Consider the following 20,785-nt stretch of genomic DNA (forward strand, 5'->3'; position numbering starts at 1 on the left):
GAACGCGTTGTTGACTTTCGAATGGCGAAGGAAGATGCGAAACAAGAGTAAAAAGATTGGTGGCGCTGTGTACGCGTCGCCCTCCATTTTGAAACCGGAGGACAAACTTTGTGTATATTGTCTAATGAACGAGTTTCTTACCGTATACGTTTGTCAACGACGCGAGCTCGTCCGCGTTGCGAGTTATTTATGCGTGAAAGAAGAGAAAAGTATAGAGGGACGTTTCGACGCGGCGCTAGTTACGAAAGCTTCGTGCAATCGTCGCGCCGTGAGAAAACAGACGGTGTACTTACGCGACAGTGTTCCGTAGTTTTTATTGGTACAAAATATATAAGAAGCGGTGGTAAGAAGCGCGTTCGTCGGAGGAAATCGTCGCGAATATTTTTTTTGTTTCTTGCGTAGTCAATTGCAGTAGCGAGAGTAACATTTGATTTTAACACGATGATACACGATATTCCACTTTTCTTGGAAAGATCTACGCGTTTGTAATTTATAAAATCGATTTTATCTTTTTGTTTCTTTTTCTTTTTCTTTTTTTAAATGTGAAGTCTTCTCGTTTAATTCAATTGGCCGTGATCCTTCTCTGTTTCGGGTGTGTTGCGTTCATGGAGAGACAGACGCGCGTGCGTAAACGAACAGTAAAAAAGGTGGGATGAATGTACGTCAATTGAGATCAATAATAACTATGTTTGCGTTTTTGCCTTTTGCCTATTTCTATCTCTGTATTCGTAATATTACTTTATTCGATAGCGAAGTGGTTTATATTTGATAAAATAATATATCGTTAATCGAAATTAGCTTAACCACGAGCTCCGTAGCATTTAAGGATCTGGTTGAGATCCAACCATCGTGATCTAGTCGTTTGTTGGGATGTAACTGATGATAATTATGATAATGATGATGTTGATGATAGGTTAGGTGCGAAAGAGAGAGCGAAAGAAAGGGAGAAAGTTCAAATATCCCTCGCCAACTAATTAAGATAATATAAGAACGACGTCGACGACTCGAGGGACAAACATGCGATTTTAAAAGCGTAATTTAAGATACCACACACGGATTTTTAGTTCGGATTCGACGAGTTTCAACCTTCCAGTTAAAGTTTTACGTAATAACCAAAATTATTAGCATTTCACGATTTTATACATAACGAGTAAATGTTAACGCACGACGACGTGCGGATCGAACATACTTTAAACCGTTTTGCTCTTTCGTCCAGATTCGTCGAATTACTTGTTGCGCGACACGAACATTTCCAACGAATCGCTGATCTAAATAACGACAGAAGTTAAAAATGGATTAAACGGATGTTGTTGGCGGTGAAGCACGACGGTTCAAGCAATCGTATTTCATTTTAATCGGACAGGATCGTTGTATTCGAAGATTGTTTGATATCGATGTGCGTGCAGTCCCAGGCGAATTGTGCCGCACGAAGTGAAATTTCTCGACTAAGAACTTGGTCTGTGTTAGCGGTAAAAGTATTATGAGAAAGGAAAAGCGTATTTTCTCGCGTGACACGCGACCTTCGAAACGCGTGTATATCTTAACTTTTAATCGCTTCTGTCTTAAATCGCAACGGCGATCATCCTCGTTTCCTTCTCAAGAATCGGTGAATATCGATCGGAAACTAAAAGAATCGTGCGCGCAGTTCGCTTTAATCGTCGAAATACCTCGAGCAACGGCCTACATAGGACGTTGATTAAACGTAAAGAAATAAAATATACGAAACGTGTACAAAATAACTGTACGACACGACAATCGCCGCTGTTAAATCAAACCGAGCAGCTGTTCAAAAAAAAAAAGTCGCTTAACCGATATGCCTTTCTACGTTAGAGAGACTCAAACTGTTGACAATAAAAGCTCGACAAGAGAAAAAGAGACCTGCTGTGCGTGAAAAGTAAAATATATAGGTTCGCGTCATATATATATGTCACGTTATATCGATATATTATATATGTATATGTGTGTGTGTATGTATAGCATAACGAGGCAGAGCAAGTTCCTTCTCTAATTCTCTCGAGGAAACGGTACATATCAAAGAAATGTCGCCTTGTATTCTTTCCTTTTTCTTTTCCTTTTTTTCTTTTCTTTTCCGTTTCTTGTAGATCGCGAAGAACGATGTCACATTCGAAGGGAACAATTTCTGTTCGCATCTCCTATAATAATAGTTGGGCGCCGTTAGGCTTCATGTAGAACTTGTAAAAAGCATTAGCGAATAATATTGTAAATATTCACCGAGCAAAGACACACGAGCGATCACGAAGGGATTCGCATAAAGAGGAGAGAAAGAGACCGATCAACGTCATGTAATAAATAAAAAGAGAGTTCTATTCGGTAGGAAGAGAGAAGCAGAAAGCTACGGCCGTAGTACCTGTTGCATCATGAGAATGTACGATACATATGTAATGTTTACTAGGTTGTGGAAGAACTTTGACAATAAAATGTATATCGATTTACGATAAATAGTCGTAGTTGTCACGTGATGATAAAAATAATGCTCGGTGCAATTTTGTATTGGAACTGGTAAAAGCAGAGTCGTAAGGTTGCTAGACGGCCTTGTCGCATTACACCGCTCTATCGCAATTAAGATAGCTTGGAAGATAGAGCTACTAGTAGTAACTAATGCGAGGCGGTCGAACAAGTTCCTAACACCATCTTACCGCTCATAATTTCGACCCTTGCTTATCCAGTTCTACTTTTCGCGAGAACCGAGTCCTTAACAATTACGATTTATCGTAGATCGATTTACCCTTTTATTGCTCGTGTTCTTCTGCATCGGTATAAACGTGTTAAGGTTCGCGTACACACATTTCTTGGGATGGTTTAGTAGATGCTGCACCGAGTTGACAATTTTTTTGCGGAAACGTCGCCGTACGATCGGATACCTTTTTTGTTTTTCAATGTACAGTTATATAAATATAGCGTAAAGTAATTGTGGATACGCGAGGACAACTATTGTATCATATCAAAATTTAGTTATTTTATGAATAAAAGTATAAACCGCACGATTTATCTAAACATTCTTTTAGCGCATTAACGATGGAATAACAAATGAATGGAAGAGCAGCAGGATTCTATCTATAACGGACAGATGTGATATAAAAGATACGGTTATTAAGAAAATGTTTATTTAGACAGAAAATATCGAATTTCGAATATAATAAAGTTTCCAAATTCTCGCGATGGAATCGGTTAATCTTCTTAGACCGAGTATTCTTCTCTACATGCATTTTCAAGAAGGAATCGAAATAATATTCCAATCGACTACCGAAACAAATTGAAAAATGTGCACGATAAACTTAATAAGCAAACACGTTCTCTTCGTGTTGTTTTTTTTTCCTTGTTATTCGGTACGGCGTCTTGACAGAGAAAAATATGATTGTGCACACGATGAAGTGCGTAAATACAAATTCGATCTTATTACTTTCTCTCGATTCTGTTCGCACACATGCACAATGTACTCGCATTCTCAGTCTCCTGCTTTCTAAATATTATTATATAGTTACGTTTCGCTGTAGGTATGTAAATATTAGGTTGTAACGGTATAGCTAGTAATAATAGCAATAGCAATAGCAATTTTAGGGGTCATGCTGAAATTGTTTGCTGCTTCTTCGTTTTCTCATACCCCTGTTCGCGTTATGTTTCGTCCTGTTTTGTTCTATCGGTGGCTGGAAATGCGAAAAACCTATCGTTTCTTCGAATTAAATGCATAGGTAATCGATAAGGAATTGCCAGCTTTGTGCTGTTTTATTTACACGTTCTGCACAGATCGCGCCTAATTTTATAGAGGTTTGTATTACGCCCTTGTACTACCGTTACGCCAATATAATTGCGCGACGAAGCAAACATTTTTCATAGGTAAAAAGTCTTACGTGGAGTTAACTACGTTACCAATAGATCCATTCGAGTATAAAACAGGCAACGTATAATTCAAGTTACAATAAATACTACGCAGAAACGATACTCTAAGAATCTTAGGTATTTTTAGACATAAACTTTCCAATATTTACTTTGCACATTCTCTGCTTTAAAATCAATGACATAACAGATCGGAGCACCTTTTATTCCGTTGGGTTGTTACATCGTGAAAAAACATATTTGCTCGAACTTATCGTTCAAGATTAGATATCGATTCTATGCGAACGCGCAAAATAATGGCTTGTCTGTTTCCGCTACGAAAGAAAAATTCCCGTAAACGAAGCACTACCAGTGAAGCGGATAAATGTAATTACTTGTTCGTACTCGACGATCTATTGCTTGTTGCAAGAATGATTATAGCTTATACTGCGATTTTATGTTTATACTGCGTAACTTGCCCTGATTCTTTAACAGCGTAAATCAGTAACAGATAATCGTTTCTCTTTTTAAAATCGCTTCTTAATCTTCTCAGCTATTATTAACAAGTAAATTCACAATTACTTACAAGCTATCGGCATATATGTATATGTATATGTATATATATATACATATATACATATATATATATAGCTTTTCTTAATTGGTGATCCGCAAGTTCTTGGGAATCAGCTATAGAATTGATAGATCGGACTGTTTCGCGAATAGGAGAGTTAATTACTCGCCAGGGCTGCCATAGCACGAATTAACGCGGCATTCTCCTCACGAAGCCGTTCCCTTTCTATGGTCATTTCGTGCTGCTGTTGAAGCAGCCGAGCTTCAAGGGCCATTATCTTGTGATCCCGATCCTCCAGGAGGGACAACAACCTTCTATTTTCTTCTTGCGCTCGTTCTATCAGCTGAAAGTTTTAAACAGAATATTGTACGAGTTTGTGAGTTGTTTCGTTTTATTTGTTAGATGAAATATTCGAATAAAAAAGAAAAAAAATACTTCGTGTGGATTATCTCCTGTTGGCGTAGACAGTCTTGGTTGATTGACGGTGTTTACGGAAGCTTGTGGCTCGTGATTTCCATGATCTGATTGATTGACACTGTCAGACTGATTCAAGGAATCGAATTCCTCGTCATCTGCTTCCAAATCGGAGTGGCTAAAATTAAATGGGTAATTTTGATATATTAGTGGACGTACGTGGTTATACACGGTATCGGACTGTCTATGATATTATATTAGGCACGACCCTTAATATCGTAATGTTTGATGACAATTATATATCTCGTTTACCCTATATTCGTACTGTTTTCGAGTTAATTAGTTGACGCTTTAGTGTAACATGAAATACGATTAGTATGAGATCAATGAGACATTACGCGATTCTTATTATTATTTCTAGATCGTTGTAAAAAAGGTGTACAAAGGACTTACGGTACTCGTTACAATACGCAGGCTCGTTTTTAAAAGAATCTACTAGCTCTACCGTACTTCGTACAGGTCGTGCCTAATTGTACATAGTCACGTACAGTAGCACTTACCAACTGTGCCTATTTATACATGACCTGTAGGAAGTACGGTAATGCCTAAAAAGCAGTAGCAGTTTATTACAAATGACTACTAAATTTCACTAAAGCACTATATATAGTTTACTACCGTAATAAGATATCTCAGTGTTTTATACCTTTTGTTTCGCCTTTGAGTAAACATTTTTGCTGTCCGTTCCTGAAACATGCGTAGTTTGACATACATACGTAGTCTCGATTATATACGATCGACTTTTGACCGTGTTCGAAATAAGTAACGAAATATCTTTTTTAAGAAGTGAAAATCACACGCACTTACTTCTATGAGTTCATGATCTAGGAACTCATTGTGGTGTGTGTTGTGTTTAGTTTCAAGACAAGTGCCACTAAGATCTTCTTCATCTTCTCCTGTACTACCTCCTGTACTCTGTAGAATTAAGTGGCTAACGAAATTACATTGCGGAGTAAGAACGGGTTTGCACACAAAACTTTTACCAATATCCGTTAACGCTCGCGGCCAAACGCGATTAACGCTAGAAGAACGCGATAAGCAGTTTCTAAGTGCAATGCTACTTTGTCATACATTCCGTGTGTGTCTAATATGATCTTCTAGAAAGATACATTCGCGCAAGACATTTCCCACAGAAATCGAGAACACCAAATATACGTTTGGAAAACAAATTCTTTTGCAGACGAACTAAAATATTCATCTCAGGTATCGATTCAAAATAATTGATCAAAGGATCCTTTGTAACGAATATAAGTAAAACAGCTCTAAATTTGTCATGCAAGATACAGAAATGACTAAAAGATTTTTATCAAATGAGTATAGGTGCAAGAGAAATCCTTATTTTAAAATCCGGGATATTGCCGCGAGAAGTCATTAAGATTTTGGGTCCTTAACGTGACTGGAAACAGTGACAAACCTCCGTTGATGGCAAATGTACTACTCCGGTACTTCGTCTCTTCTCTCGAAGCTTCCGTCGATCGCGTTGCTGCTTTCCCTTGTTTATGTGCGTTGGCCTGTGCAAACAGGATACGACACTAAAGACACTAGAACCAGATCCAGAATTTGTTAACAAACCGCGCAAACTCTATGCTGCATCTACTTAGTCGTATTTAGAAGACACTTGTGCTTAGCAAAAACTTCTCCCCACGATTACCTTATTTAAACGACGACGCTCTTATTTACTTACCGGCCAGTCACTCGTTTGTCCTGTTTCCTCATTATTGGTTTATTCTGTTGATTCTCATGTTCAGGTGGAAGCACGCTGTTGGAACTCGTGTCGCACACACCTTGAGATTCTTCTACGTTCTGTGCACCCTCTACGAACAAAGGCGATTGAATATAAAGCATCATAGAGCACAAAGTAACAAAACAACGAACATATATCGTTACTTTGAAAGTTTATGGAAGATGAGTCTCCTGCCCTGGGTGGAACGACACGTGCCCTTGCGGTTCTGATCCTAGACCTCCTGGATGTTAACTCGAAGTCATTGTCAAAATCCTCCTGGCTGACGGAGCTGGACGCCATGCCGGTTATATCGCTGGAAAATAAAGTAGCAGAATTGGACTTGACTTGATGATGATAAGCGATTATAAAAAAACTGCGCAAAAAGAATTAAAAAAAGGGCTCTTACAAAAAATACCTGGACATTTGAACAAAAGAGTAGGTGATGATGTGCGATACCTATGTTGGACCAGCACGATATTTGGAGGCCAAAAAGCGAGTGCTTGATTAAGTTTGTCTAAGGGAAAGTCACAAGGCATGAACCGCTATTAACTACGAGCAAGTGCGTGCGCAATAAGATGATAACACAACTTCAATAGGAAACACAGAGCAATTCTTAAGGTATTAGTCACCTGTCGAGGTGAGTAGTCTTCACCTAGTTCCACTGCCAATGTCGTGACTCACTACCAACCTATGTGCAATTGACAGCTGTCAACCATTGAAACATCTATAAACACGTATGGCCTGTACGACTACATAGTTCAAAGATAGATAGGCATATCGATCGTTCATATACCTTTGCTAAAGCACAATCTCCAATGCGTAAATTCAATGTCACTAGGGCAATGATCGCTACAACATGAAATGTCACTAGATAGGTAAAAAACTTGGAAAATCACTAAATGCGATATAGTGACAAAAGCGTACAAAGTTACTAGTTAAGAGATATAAGAAAAGAAAAATAAATATATCGAAAAACACTTTACTCAATTATACGTAAAAAATTTCTCCGTTTAAGAATATTTCGAGGATTTAAAACAAGAAACACGTTGCACCATATTTTATTGTATCGAAAGCTTTAGTTTGTAGTTGTTATTTAAACATTAAGAGATTTACATCTTTCAGAAACCAAGAACAGATAATAATAGACATGTTTTATCTCATAGAGAATTTAAGTTTTCAAAAAGAAAGAAAGGAATGATTCGGAAAATGATTTATGCAAAAAAGATAGTAAACACTGAATAGGTGTATGTCGTTTATTTATTGAATCGATCTGACCGCAGCATAGTTTCTTCATTCATTATATTTTATCTTCCATAAGTTAATTACAAGTACTCACAGTCGTCTATAATCTAAAAGGGTATAGGGGGTAAAGTTATAGGTAATTTTTTTCACAGTATTGACTCTATTACATATGCTAATCAGATGGCTAAAGTGTTTGTATCTACAAATATATCTTATATTTCTTTCCTATATACATATATACATATATACACATATGTATAGAATCTGTATATGTGCATATCTATATATACATATATTCATTTTATAATGCACCATCTCGCACTCTCTTTCCCTCTTCCATATTCTCTCTTTCCTTTGTCATTTGCTCTTCAACGGCTAACGTGTAACTTCCGCTTCGTGTACCGGAAGCACGCAGTTCCTTTCTTACGCTTTTATACATTTTTTTCTTCTTTCCTCTTTTTCTTAATGTTTGTTTTTTTCGTTTCTTGTAACTCGAACTCTAAATTTGTTTATGTATGTGTATACGCATGTGTGTGTATGTTGTGTACGTGAGGAGAAAAAACTAAGTGGTGTCGCCACGAGCAAGAGTAGATTTTGGTTTCTTTTTTTTTTTTTTTTTTAAGTGGGCTAGATTCGGTGTATTTTTTTTCATTTTTCCCCTTTTTTTTTAAACGAGATATTAAGATTTAAAAGTATATACGTATGTATATAGTATCTGACGCTTGATTTGACACATATGATTGAGGTCTCGAGCAAGTTTCTCTGCTGCTTAGCTCGCATCTCACAGCCTAGAGGTGATTTAAACCAGACGCGGGGCCCGTTCACAACGAACCGCATCGCTACAACGACACACGATAAATCTCCGACAAATGCCAAGCTCGCAGGTTTATATATATATCCATATACTTCTTTTCCATATATATAATATATATATATTCTTCCTTCCTTAATATTTTCTTTCTCTTCTTATGCTTACGTAACGTGTACATATGTATGTCCGTGTCCATATGGTCAATTGTGCATTTTCCAGTAAATACAACATAGTAAAATATTAAAGCGACAGCAGAATACACTGCAATACTGTTTGATCTATGAAAAAGATGTTTCTTTTCTCTTTTGTTTTCTTTCTATTTCTATTTGAACCGTGTCTCTTAGATCCATCCCAATCACTTTTTCATTTTTCCCTTTCTCTTTCTCCTTAAGTCTACCCCTATTTATGTACAACACGTTTACCGTTTATCTCCCTTTTTCTCTCTTATAATTCTCCTTCTCTTTCAACTTTTATTATTCTTCTTTGACTTCCATTCTCTACTCTCGCGATAAACTTTTCTCATAGTCAACACGTCTCGTATAAACTATGCAGTGCCGATGCCTATCAGATAGGCAAGTACACATAAAATATATGGTAATCGACAAGTGAGTAACGTATTAAAATTAGAAAGTACATGTCGCAACATCGTGGACGATACATAGAGACAGAGGGAGCGTCTCACGAACCTTCGCCGTCTTTTCTCGTCCATCGGCTATGGACTATCCACTTTTTCTTTCTTTTCTTCATCGCAATTGGAAACAGTCCTATTGGTTCTTGGAACTGCTTCTTCTTTTCTTTCTCGCTTGATTCAACGCATGTTGACGATGAGGTAGATAAAGAAACGTATTTCATTTTTATACGTGACGCTCTCGTACAATTAACGTATCTAATTTGGTTCTCTAAATTTTTTACGCATTAGATATAGGCCTGGTAATTTCGCTTGTTCCATTTTTTTCTTAAATCTTTATGTTTCTTTTCACGACTTTATAGTTGAGTCTGTATACAAAATGTTTCAAAAACTAGTTCAGGTTTAAGAATGGACAATAAAAAAATCTCGGTCATTTCGGTCCCATTCTAACAATAAATTCATTCGCTGGTGAATACGATTTTATGGATTATCAGATCGGTGCAGTAGGCTGCAACAGTCAACCAGTGAGATCACGTATGTCGTTCATATTAATGAAATAAAAACTCGTAGGACGCTATCATATTCTTCATTATCCGATTAAGTGAATACGAAAATTCTCAATTCATTCTTTAAAATATTTGTACAGCGTCAAACGTAACGAACGAAGAAAAGAACCGTATAACTTCCATGCATTGTGTCCTAGCCGACTGTAAGTGATTATGAAGGTTCGTCGAGTGCTCGACTCTCTTGTTTCGATAAACATCATCCGGAACCGCGATTCGTTTGCGGCTGTCAATTAAGTAGACACAGTGTGTATTGACGAGCATAGTAAAAGTTGCACGCTCTAACGTGATTACTTCACTCCTTTTTTTAAAAGATTTTTGTTCGTTAACTTTTTCTTTTATTTCGTAGATAAACTATACGTCATGTACATATAAGTATATTTATATTCATGTGTATATATATATATGTATATATGTATATATACATATACATAGATAGTGCCTATCTAAAAATGAGATACGACAGAATTTCGCGCCGCGTATGAAATGTGACATGCACACGACACTTAAATGCGACAGATTACAACGCTACACGCTATCCTTTGATGAAAGTCGATTAAAGATCCTCGCGAAGAATGTGACTCATTTATTTTTGGCATTCACCGTTCGTTCATTCTGTGACTCTATGCAGGCGATACCGTGAACGCGTTCTTCTTTTTAAGGTTATCACCGTGATGGTTACACGCGTAAGACGCGCACGCACGAATGCATTCCCTTTACTTACTTACATAGACGTACTAGAGCCGTGAATCGAACCGGTAGGCCTTGGACAGTGTAAACGCGAACCTAGACGAAGATTTCAACGCGCAAGAGGTCGAGAAGTACAATGGAAAGAACGAATTTCAGTCCTGTAGGTAGGAGATGCGTGAATACTCGCCGTGTTTCTTCCGTTTGTCGTTCGCGGCGCTAGTTGGAAGTAAACGCTACGGTTTGAACTTTTATGGGGACGCAACGTCGAGGTGCCGAATAGTTTTTAGATTTAGTATAGTGAAATATATACATATATATACATATATATACATACATATATATGTATATATATGTATTATATATAAAACGATGAACTCTGTGCGTACTTGTGCTAGCAATTTATTGCTAACGTTTTAGGTTTACCGATGCATTTAATAGATCCGTTTTATCATTTAAAGTTTGTATCATTTTTATCATTCTAGTGCTATCGATCAATCACTGATGTTACATCGATCATCTATGATAGATTAGTATGTCTTAAGACTTTCGCGGTATTTTTTTTTTTTTTTTTTTGTAGTACATTAAGAAACTTCAACTCTATGGATAGTTCTACTATTGCTAATTCCTCGTGTTAATATCGATACGAAGAATGCGAAGTAATAACTCGAAAAAGATTTCGCGATATATATATTATATATAGATATATATAATGTATATATATGTATATATATACTTTCCTTAGGACATTTAGCGTTAGAATTTTTTACTCGTAAGTAGATCTATGTTTCATAGCGATGTAGTCATACGGATTCGTAATTTTAAGTAAACTGTGAACTCGTATTGCTATTAGAATCCTGACGTCGTATCGATGTTAAGTAATATAAATTAGTAATTTCAAGAATACCTTAGCGCTATGTTTTGTTTCTAACACACCGAAAGTCTGAACTTCTTTTTCTGCATCGATCTCGTTACCATTGATCCTTGTACACAATCTTAAATAACAGTTTGGAGAATATTTGTTTTTTTCTGGCAGTGACGTACTTTTCTTTATACGTCAAAAATTGTCTACTACTTCTTTGGCAATAGTGTGGTTAATTTCAATAATATTTATTTCACAAATTAAGATATGGACTTGCCTCCATTCTCTGTGTCACAGATACATTTTCAGTTCTGCGTCCGCATAAAATCGTTCAACGCTGGCAACGTTCGTCCTAACTTTCGCCACGTAGGCGCAAAACGCGCGCGGATATTCGCGCAAACGCAGGCGCCACTGCTCGTCGGCGTACTTCACCGCGCTATCCTAGGCTACCCTAAGTTCATCTATAAGCAGTAGAATTATACATACCTATTATACTCTCTATAACGACAATGCGTGTAGAAAAATGAGCCTCTCGCGTCTTTGGTTAAACGCGAAGCATTTAGAAAGTATTCTGGCAGTGGTTTTCGTAGATGCTTCGATCTTAGCCTCGGACCAAAAATTTTGATTTCAGTTTCAAATGGGAATATAATCGCCGGAGTCGTATCGTAGTGAATTATACTTTTGTTTCTTTATTCTCGAGACGTATCGGTCTCTTCTTTGATTCGACCTTCCGTATTTCCCTTTCGATTTCCTTGGTTTCCGTCGATCGAAGATCGAAACTTTGTCTTAGCGACGTAAAAATACGCTCCGCTTTCTTTTTCTATCTTTCCTCTCTGAAACACTGTTTTGAGAATCCGATTGTATAATGACAAGGTCGAAGTATGCTCTGTGTGCAGCCCTCTGTGCTAACTGTCTGTTGTGTGGTCGCACGTGTAACACGTGTGACACGGATAAAAACCACTTTTTGTATTTTAAAGTCTCTAGCCTCATCGAGAAAAGGGACGAGTGTAAAATAAGATAGATCCTACGTTTCCTAGTTTACGCGTGAAATTCATTCGAAGGAAATTATCTTATCCTTTGGCATGTCACTTTTGGCCTTCTCGTCGAGGGTCAGTTTCTTTTCTTTTCTTTACCGTATAACAACTAACGTTCTCGAAGCGGGTACGTTGGTGCCCGGTTCGGTATCCGCGGAAACAACGTCGTTGATCTGTATCCAGTACTTTTCATTCGATTAGTCAGGTTATTACTCTGTGTGTGTGTGTGTGAGTGAGTGTGTGTGGTGTATATGAATGTGTGTTCACAACGCGCAACGCAAGTGACTGCTCAGACAATGGCACAAGAGCAACGTGTTCCGTAGGGTGAAGTCGTTTAGGTCTTTCAGAAGTAAACTAGATTTCCGCTGTCGCGAGGCGATTACTTCGATTGCAGCCGGTCTAGTTCACGAGTAGATGGTGATCACCTCTCGTCCGCCACCACGCACCATCAGCACCCTCTCCAGACCTTCGGTAAGAACCTCTAGGAATTCCATGTCTATGGTACGTTCATTAAGGAAATTAAAAGAAAAGAAGGAAGAGCAGGAACAGAGGCAAAAAGCATCTGTTGTTATTCCAGTGTCAAATATAGAAAGGATACAGTTTGATTCACGTTCCACCGAGGTGTCCCTTGGTGGTCCAGGAAGATTCAGGATGACTAACTGAGCGTTTTTGCTCTTCTTTACGATCACCTCGTTCAGTTTGATGGAAGTGTGCATACGTCTTACGTTGCCCTCGTCCCTGAAGTCATCATCAATCGGTTGTTTAACAGAGAATCTCTATCAATCAGATCTAACAAGTCGTTATATCGTGATTACTCACGGTGTAATCGCAGGTTTCTTAGACTCCGGGCTATCAGATTTCTTCTCCTCGTTTTCTTTCGCTTCTTTCTCCGTATTTTCCGTGTTATCCTTGTTCTCCTGTTTCGGCGATCCACCAATTAATTTCGCTTCCTCCTCGTTGACCTCCTTGGCTTCCTCTCCGGTTTCGTTAACTTCTCCTGGCTCTCCCTCTTTACTCGCCTCCGTCTCTTGCACGAGTTTCTCCTGCGCCTCGTCCACCGCGTTCAGATTTTGGCTTCCAGGCTCCTGGAATCTCACCTTGGTGGCAATCTTCACGTCAACATTGTGGTGATGGTCCACGATCGCCTGTACCTGTATCACGTTAGTCAGGTATCAACGAATCTGCGACCAACTACCATGTCCCGAGTAGCAGGAGACAGTCAAAGTGTGTCGGAAAAGACGACTAACTCTAGCATCAAAGCACTCTATAATGATCTGACTAAATGAACGATCGCTAAATGGAAGCATTCTGGACTATGAACGTGCCAATCAAAAGCTGAAACATTTGGAGGTTCTCAGGAGGCCCGGAGACGGTTGTAAAACGTAGTCATGAGAAGCAAGAAAGCAAACTGGTGGAGGGATCCATTGCAGCAGTATTCCAAATCAAAACGTTGCGAGTCAGAGAAAAAGAGATAGACAGGCAGATATAATATTATAATTCGATCGATTAACCGGCGAGGAATCGTGTATATTCCTGAGCATCGATTCCTACGTCACCTCCAAGAGTTCATTTTCTCGATATGGAAGTGAGTTAATTCGAGTCGAACGTTATATTATCGCTTTTGTATGTATGGCGTATGTACATGTGTAAGTTGGTCAATGCGAATGAAATCGATCAAAAGTGAAATGTGATTTTCTTTTTTGTTACGAGAGTTGGAAAGAACGAGGATTCGTGGATGACACTCGTGTGTGTCTCGGTCATAGTAGACACAAATATAAAGGGGATAAACAGACGAAGGAACTCCGGGAATTTTCTGACAAACCAGAGGTAAATTTTCTTCAGCGGGTACCTCGTTGAAGTCCACCAATGTCTGCACCTTATCCGTGACGAGCACGCAACAAACAGACACATACCGATCAGTAATCGTAATATATATATACACATATAGGCAGATCTTATACTACATATACACATTGCTTTTTTTTTGCCTATGGTTGTTCATCGGTTTCGCGATCTCGTCACTTACCACTCCTAGGGACTCCTTCTTGTTCAGCCGCAACTCCCGCAGCATCTGGTTCCTCTGCTCCATCATCAAGGTTCGCTCATACGTGTACGCGGATATGTCGGAATCCATCTATGAATATTATCATTAAATGAATAATAAAAACAATCAGTCGCGCATAATGAATTGGAATCGCTATATTCGTTTCCGCATTTGGTTCTTTCGAACGATGGACTTGGACAACTTGTTCCATCGAACTTTCTATCGACGATTAATCAAAAGAGTATTAAGAACAGGTAAGATACACGACTCACCATCTCAACGATCTCCACCTCAGCTTCGATCCTCAAGTCGTATAGGAACTTCTTCAAGTCTTTCTTCATCTGGATAGAATTATCCTCCATCTGCGCTACGGTGAAAATCCTCATTTTGCAATTCTTCCATGTGCGATGTTGCTTCAGCAGGAACGGTAACAACATCAGAAGACCACCATCGTGAACGATCCACCAGACATCGATATTTCCCACCACTTTCTCCGTCGAGTCAGGGAAGAAGTTAATTCCTTTAGGCACCAAAAGAGCCATCCTGGCTGCCGCGACTGCCCTGACGGTCTGCAAGAATCCCCTCCAGTTCCTTTCCTCCTGCGACTGCTTCCAGCGATAGGGCCAGCCAAGAATTACGGTATTAGGCTTCAATCCACCCAATCCAGTCGTTTGGATCAAAGAACTAAGTCCATCGACAACGTCCCTGACAACTAATACGTCTACGAATCCTTTCACCTTCTCCTCTCCCATTGTTTTGCGCAGATTCACCTTTGCCGCCAGAATCCTGCCAGTGTTTTGAATGTAATCTCCGCCAATGCAGCTGACGCAGATCGTGAGACCTTTACCAGCCTTCAGCTGACTGGCAAACGCGAATAACTTGCGATACTTGGGCACCAGATCGTCCGTCAGTTTGGCCAAGATGAGAATCTGTGGCCGCCAGTTCTTCGTATGAGGCGGTCCTTCTTCTAATCTTAAAAGAGAATAACGAGCGGCGGATAGAGCCAGACCACGGATCCCGTCACCCCATTCCTTTTCAGCGCCACAGTATTCGATATATTTGTAAATGCACCCAGCCATTCCCATAGCCAATAGAGCATAGTACCAGCTGGTCATGAACATGATGGCGATACAGAGGGACAGACCGAGGAATGAAAGACTCCAGTGGTAGTATTTAAATCTTGGTCTCCAGTTCGGTGTTCTGAGAAGAGTCTGTAGGGCGCAGGCCAGGTTCACGAAGCCGTAACACATCAGGAAGAACATAGATAGCAAGGGAGCCAAGTAGTCGACGTTGCCAAGGAGAATGCCACATTGACAGATGATGACCGTCAATAGCAGAGCTCTCGTAGGTTCTCCGCGACTCGAGCTGGTGGCGAAGGGAGTCAAGAAAGGAATGATACTGTCCTTGGCGATGGCTTGAAGTAATCGCGGAGCGCCTGTTAAAGATTGGAGACCAGCACCGAGGGTGGATAAGAAGGAGCCGATCAAGATGACCCACTGATTGGGCCAGGCTATGTTCGCTACCACCAGTTTGCCACCGATACTTTGACCAAACTTGTCTCGAAGTAGAAGATTATCCACTGTGCCGGCGAAGAGCAAGACACTGGACAGGTACACTATCGAGGTTGTTAAAATGGCGCAAATAGTGCCGATGGGAATAGATTTCTGAGCGTCTGCGAGGTCACCCGATCTATTAGAGCCAGCCATGATTCCTGTGAACAACATATAACAGTGACTGAACGCTTTAGTCACATTGGTTTTCAATCTTCGACGTTGCAAGATTCCTAGAAACGATAGGAAACTTCGTTACAACTTGCCTGTGACCGAAGGGAAGAAGATACCGATGAGAATGGTGAAGGTAGTGGTGAGATCGACCTGGATCTGATTGTACGAAGACGTAGACATTTGGTCCATGTCCTTCGGATCTCTCCCATAAGCAATCAGTTGGCCTTCGTCTTGGAAACTGTCCCATATGTTCTCTAAACGCCATAAAACCAACATGCTTGATATAATCCACTATTTCCAAGTCACTGGAAGATCATGTTCGAGGGTGCCTACCTAAGAATACACCACTGGCCAGTCCGCGAATCCCATTTACGATAGTCACATTATTTTCCATATAGTAAGGATCACACTTGGTAGTGCTGTTCCCACAGTAAATTTGATGAAGAATTCCGCTGACGTTTTTATTGCAGTCGGTCAGTACATTGATATCCTTTAACAACCTTTTTCCAAGAATACACATTCTGGAAGGCAGACAAGAACGTTGGTGAAGTAGTTTGAAAGGGAATTTGGTGCAACGAGAATTAATTGTATGTCTATGTACTTGAGGGACTCGTTGCCGTAGATGTTGTAAAATAAGCCGACATAGACGGCCACGATGGAGAGGATAACGCAGGCTAGGGCTACCGTGGCGAACTTGTTGACGAATTTGACGCCGATGAACACGATGGTGCCCATTACCATAAGCAGACACGTCCCGTATACTCGGAAGTTGTTATACATGATGCTTGGGTCTTTGGTGAAATCACCGAATATACTGAGCGACGGCGCCATGTAAGTCTACGACAGACGAAGCGTTTACTTTCAGTTGGTGGACAGATTTTTGGTTAACGTGTATGGGAAAGCGATAAGATGAAACGGAATCCTATTTTGTGGTTGCTAGAGGGAAGTTTTAATCCTTTGCAGTTCGATAAGTTCCTAACACGATCGATTAGCACTCTTTCTTGGTGAGAGTTTCTGAATCCCAAAGGTAAGGATTATAAATTTACCAAGACAATTTCAACAGCACCGATAATGTACATGGCAGCAGCTAAGGTGGTACCCGTGTAGAAGAGCATTCCCACAGCACCACCAAATTCTGGTCCTAAACTTCTGGATATCATGAAGTAGGAGCCTCCAGCTGGTACCACGCCATTGGTCGCGATCGCACTCATACTGATGGCCGTCAGCATTGTCTACGTGGACAGAGAGATATAAACGTCGATTAATTAAATATATATAATTAAACGTCGCCGTTCTATCGATACCCACCACGCAGCAACAACACAGCACGATGAAAAAACCTTGAATGGCGCCAGCCGTACCAACGACCCAAGTCAAACGAATAAAGAGAATAACACCGAAGATATTTTGGATGCAGGGCAGGAAGACACCGATCAAGGTACCCATTCGTGCTCCACTTTGAACAGGCGAAGGTTTGGCGTCCGGATCGGTTGCAGCTGGAATCGTGTTGCTGTAATCCGACAGGCGGGTGAGCAGCGTAGAGATTCGAGGGCGGACTTCCATCTCTTCCTAAAAGGAAGAAAATTGGTTTATAACATCTTGGTCCTTATCGAAAATTGGTCAAATTTAGGAAAATGATATAAAAACGGTCAGATTTTCAGAAAGTACGCTATAATATCTAGGGGAGAATGCACAATTTGAACAGCTTAAGTTCAAGCATATTAAAAGCCCCGATGATGGTCAGGCTAGCGTGAAACATCTGGTTAATTGGATCGCTTTGAAACTGTTTCCACCTGATACACAGGCAGCCCAATTTCTTGGAAACGTAAGCTGGCCGTAACAGGCTATGAGATTCAGACAGAACATTATCTCTAATATTTCCAACACTAAGGTGAGCCCATTTTAATTTATACTCTATAATATCTTACGTGATAAATTCATTTACGATCCCTGTCATATAAAATATAAAGCGGCGATTAAAGCGAAGCTTCTGTTACAAAAATAAATAACGATTCAGCTTAGATATATGATTCCAGTTTGGAGTTAAAACGATATTAAGAAACGAGAAGAAAGCTGACTGATATATTTGAATCGGTCTGATCAGGCGCGTACTTTTCTACTACTTTGTTCCATAAAGGTTCATACTTTACAATGGTAATTGGAAGAATCGAACAGTTTGCTTTCAGGCAATTGGCTGAGCGCGTACTATTTATTCTACTTATGACGTTAAGTTTCATTATAAGCGTTGTATAATTCTATAAATTGATAAATTGTAATACATTGGCCTTTACGTTTCTAAAGGTGTTCGTAACTAGAAAAGAAGGCTTTTAACTTTATGAAGTCGTACAGTTTTAAAATTTTCGAAGTTATTAAAGTTTAGAAAGAGTGAAAGTCTCCAACATTCGTTATCACGTCGTCTGGTTTGTCTTCGTTAGCAGGAAAACAGGTCGAGGAGCGGTTAAAAGAAGATGCCGGATTATAAATATTCAGTGCGACAGAGGAAAGACGATACTGGGAAGAAATTTCATCCCGTCCAGACGGAAAAATATCGATAAATATACCGAACGGTCGTTTTAATTGGATAGGCGATGATACTGTTTGTGGATTAATCACTCAGCGTGTTTAATTAATTGATCAACGAGACTGAATTCATTGGCAAAAGGAAAAATCCGCTAGGTCGACCGTCGGAAAATATTTCCTATAAAATGCAATTCACGCAGTACTACACGAATTTTTATTTCGTAGGAATGTTGTCGTTAAACGCTTTGTAATCACAGAGGAACTTTCATTGAAATTCCTCGGGAATTCTCCTGAATTTTCAGCAAAGAATAATTAGTTCTCGAGGAACAAAAAGCTCTTGCTAAAGCGAGTATAAACAATGAAAAATTGACGTGTTTCTTCAACGAACAACTTCAAAGTAAACATTCGCTCGGAAGAAACTTCTCGGACGAAAATTGTTTCTCTCGGGAAAGTTTTGCAAAATGTTGCTTCTAATTTCCACGCGGTTCTCCTGATCCGTTTGACGAATTTCAACGAGCTGCTTTACGACGAAAATTCGCTTTCGGCATAGACACGATGTTACCAGTCTAACCAGAGAAGCTCATCGAGCGGGAACGCGATAAGACGCTGTAGGATTCGATTTATGTTTGCGTCAAAGTCTAGCGAGTTTCGACCAAGTTTCTCACCTGTTTCTAATCCAATTAGCATCCTATCTAAGCGATACCATTAATTAATTGTTAGCCCGCGAGGAATCGATAATCGATAAGATGGGAGACAAATCTAAATAGATCGATGGATGGAAGATTAATAGCACACATTTGTAGGAAGCAAAACGGAGGATCTCTCTCCGAATTAACGACCTTTTGAATTTATGGATGAGATCTTTTGTGGCACAATGTCGAACGATATAAAATTCCAAGTCAACAGAATTAACGAGAGATTTTATCGTTTCCAATTATAAATAATCAAAGATTCACCCTCTCAAAGCGTTTTATTATCATTTTTTTATAAACTCAAAAGGGTCGAAGAAAACCATTAAATCCCAATAACATCAGTCGCAATCGCTGAAGCGTTCGAAAGGCCAAAAGAATGCGCTCGACGAGCCTTTCGTTTAAACGGCAACGCGGTTGGATCGCTTTCAAGCGCAATCCATGAACCGACCAAGAATCCAGGTGCAGTGTTACGTAACGAGCGCATTCTGACAGGCGGAGATGCAGCAAGAAAACGGAAGGGAGAAAAGGTAGATCCGGAATGACGCAGCGGAGGATGGAAACGCGTGGCACTCATCGTCTATAGTCGGTTAATTAACGTGTTCCCTTTGGCCGTATCGTAGTCTTCTCATAGACTGAAACGCGCGCGCGGTTTGGCTTCGACCTCGATTCCTGAATATCCAATTATCCGTTTCTCTTCTTGCTGCAATAGTTCTCTCTCTCTCTCTCTCTCTCTGTCGGTCGAAATTATCTGCGACCAGACCAGCCTTATCGTTGCTGATTTCCTCTGTATCTCTCTCTCTCTCGTTGCTGCTTCTCGTCGCTGGCCCCTTCCTCTACCTCTGCTTTATCGAAGAAGCGAAACGAAACAGCGACGAATAGTCTGCTTGAAGTACGAAGTATCGAGAACTTCAGCGTGTTACAGTCGAATCGATATATCGATGCTGAAAATCAACGATCTCTTCCGTTTTCTTATGGGAAAATTCGGCATCATTCTTTTGCCTGGTAAAAGGCAAGAAAATAATTCGACAGACGCGAGAATTTAGCAAGGAAACCAAAGTGAGCGTGACACCGCTCGCGGGAATAGAGATTACGGTAAGAAAAAGAAGCTCGAGACACTCAGGAGGGAAAGGGGCTCGTCAGAGGGGGAACGAACAAAAGAAAAAGAAAAACCGCCGACGAAGGACAATGTTTCGAAGAATAAAACAAGATGCGCCACCGCGGAGGAATCCATTCGTGGGTTGCTTGGTCGTTGAACGACAATTAAGCGAATTGCACACTTCAGTGAATCCAACCCTCCCGCTCTCTCTCTCTCTCTCTCTCTCTCCCTCCTTCCTTTGCGTTTTAACGAAGGACCCTTCTTTCGAGAGAAGATAGTC

At 39.9% G+C, this 20,785-nt stretch overlaps 2 protein-coding genes across 8 annotated transcripts in view; both read right to left on the minus strand.

Annotated features, from left to right (window-relative positions):
• Nucleotides 1-3,108: 3,108 nt before the first annotated feature.
• Nucleotides 3,109-7,421, minus strand: LOC132913055 (PRKC apoptosis WT1 regulator protein-like). 7 transcript variants are annotated; one of them, XM_060970999.1, is made up of 11 exons: nt 7,396-7,418; nt 7,232-7,326; nt 7,009-7,116; nt 6,767-6,915; nt 6,564-6,693; nt 6,294-6,390; nt 5,687-5,794; nt 5,526-5,566; nt 5,383-5,427; nt 4,844-5,000; nt 3,109-4,751 (listed from the first exon to the last, which is right to left on the minus strand). In XM_060970999.1, exons 3-11 carry the CDS (start codon nt 7,023-7,025, stop codon nt 4,566-4,568), a joined length of 930 nt encoding a protein of 309 aa, XP_060826982.1. In that variant the 5' UTR covers nt 7,026-7,116; nt 7,232-7,326; nt 7,396-7,418; the 3' UTR covers nt 3,109-4,565. The 7 variants fall into 7 exon arrangements, with proteins under 7 accessions (XP_060826982.1, XP_060826986.1, XP_060826987.1 ...); XM_060971003.1 differs by lacking the exon at nt 7,009-7,116 and having other exon boundaries at nt 7,396-7,421; XM_060971004.1 differs by lacking the exon at nt 7,396-7,418 and having other exon boundaries at nt 7,059-7,116; nt 7,232-7,389.
• Nucleotides 7,422-7,841: 420 nt separating this feature from the next.
• Nucleotides 7,842-20,785, minus strand: part of LOC132913073 (solute carrier family 12 member 4) — a 100,248-nt gene continuing 87,304 nt past the window's right edge. The window contains exons 4-14 of the mRNA XM_060971035.1: nt 17,506-17,766; nt 17,244-17,429; nt 16,799-17,034; nt 16,531-16,718; nt 16,290-16,451; nt 14,746-16,184; nt 14,456-14,563; nt 14,252-14,305; nt 13,249-13,580; nt 13,028-13,167; nt 7,842-12,925 (exon numbers count right to left, since the gene is read on the minus strand). Of these exons, the coding sequence (XP_060827018.1) occupies nt 12,834-12,925; nt 13,028-13,167; nt 13,249-13,580; nt 14,252-14,305; nt 14,456-14,563; nt 14,746-16,184; nt 16,290-16,451; nt 16,531-16,718; nt 16,799-17,034; nt 17,244-17,429; nt 17,506-17,766 (3,198 nt within the window). The 3' untranslated portion in view covers nt 7,842-12,833. The remainder of the gene's footprint in view (nt 12,926-13,027; nt 13,168-13,248; nt 13,581-14,251; nt 14,306-14,455; nt 14,564-14,745; nt 16,185-16,289; nt 16,452-16,530; nt 16,719-16,798; nt 17,035-17,243; nt 17,430-17,505; nt 17,767-20,785) is intronic.

The sequence above is a fragment of the Bombus pascuorum genome, chromosome 12, assembly GCF_905332965.1.
Source record: "Bombus pascuorum chromosome 12, iyBomPasc1.1, whole genome shotgun sequence".
NCBI lineage: Eukaryota > Metazoa > Arthropoda > Insecta > Hymenoptera > Apidae > Bombus > Bombus pascuorum.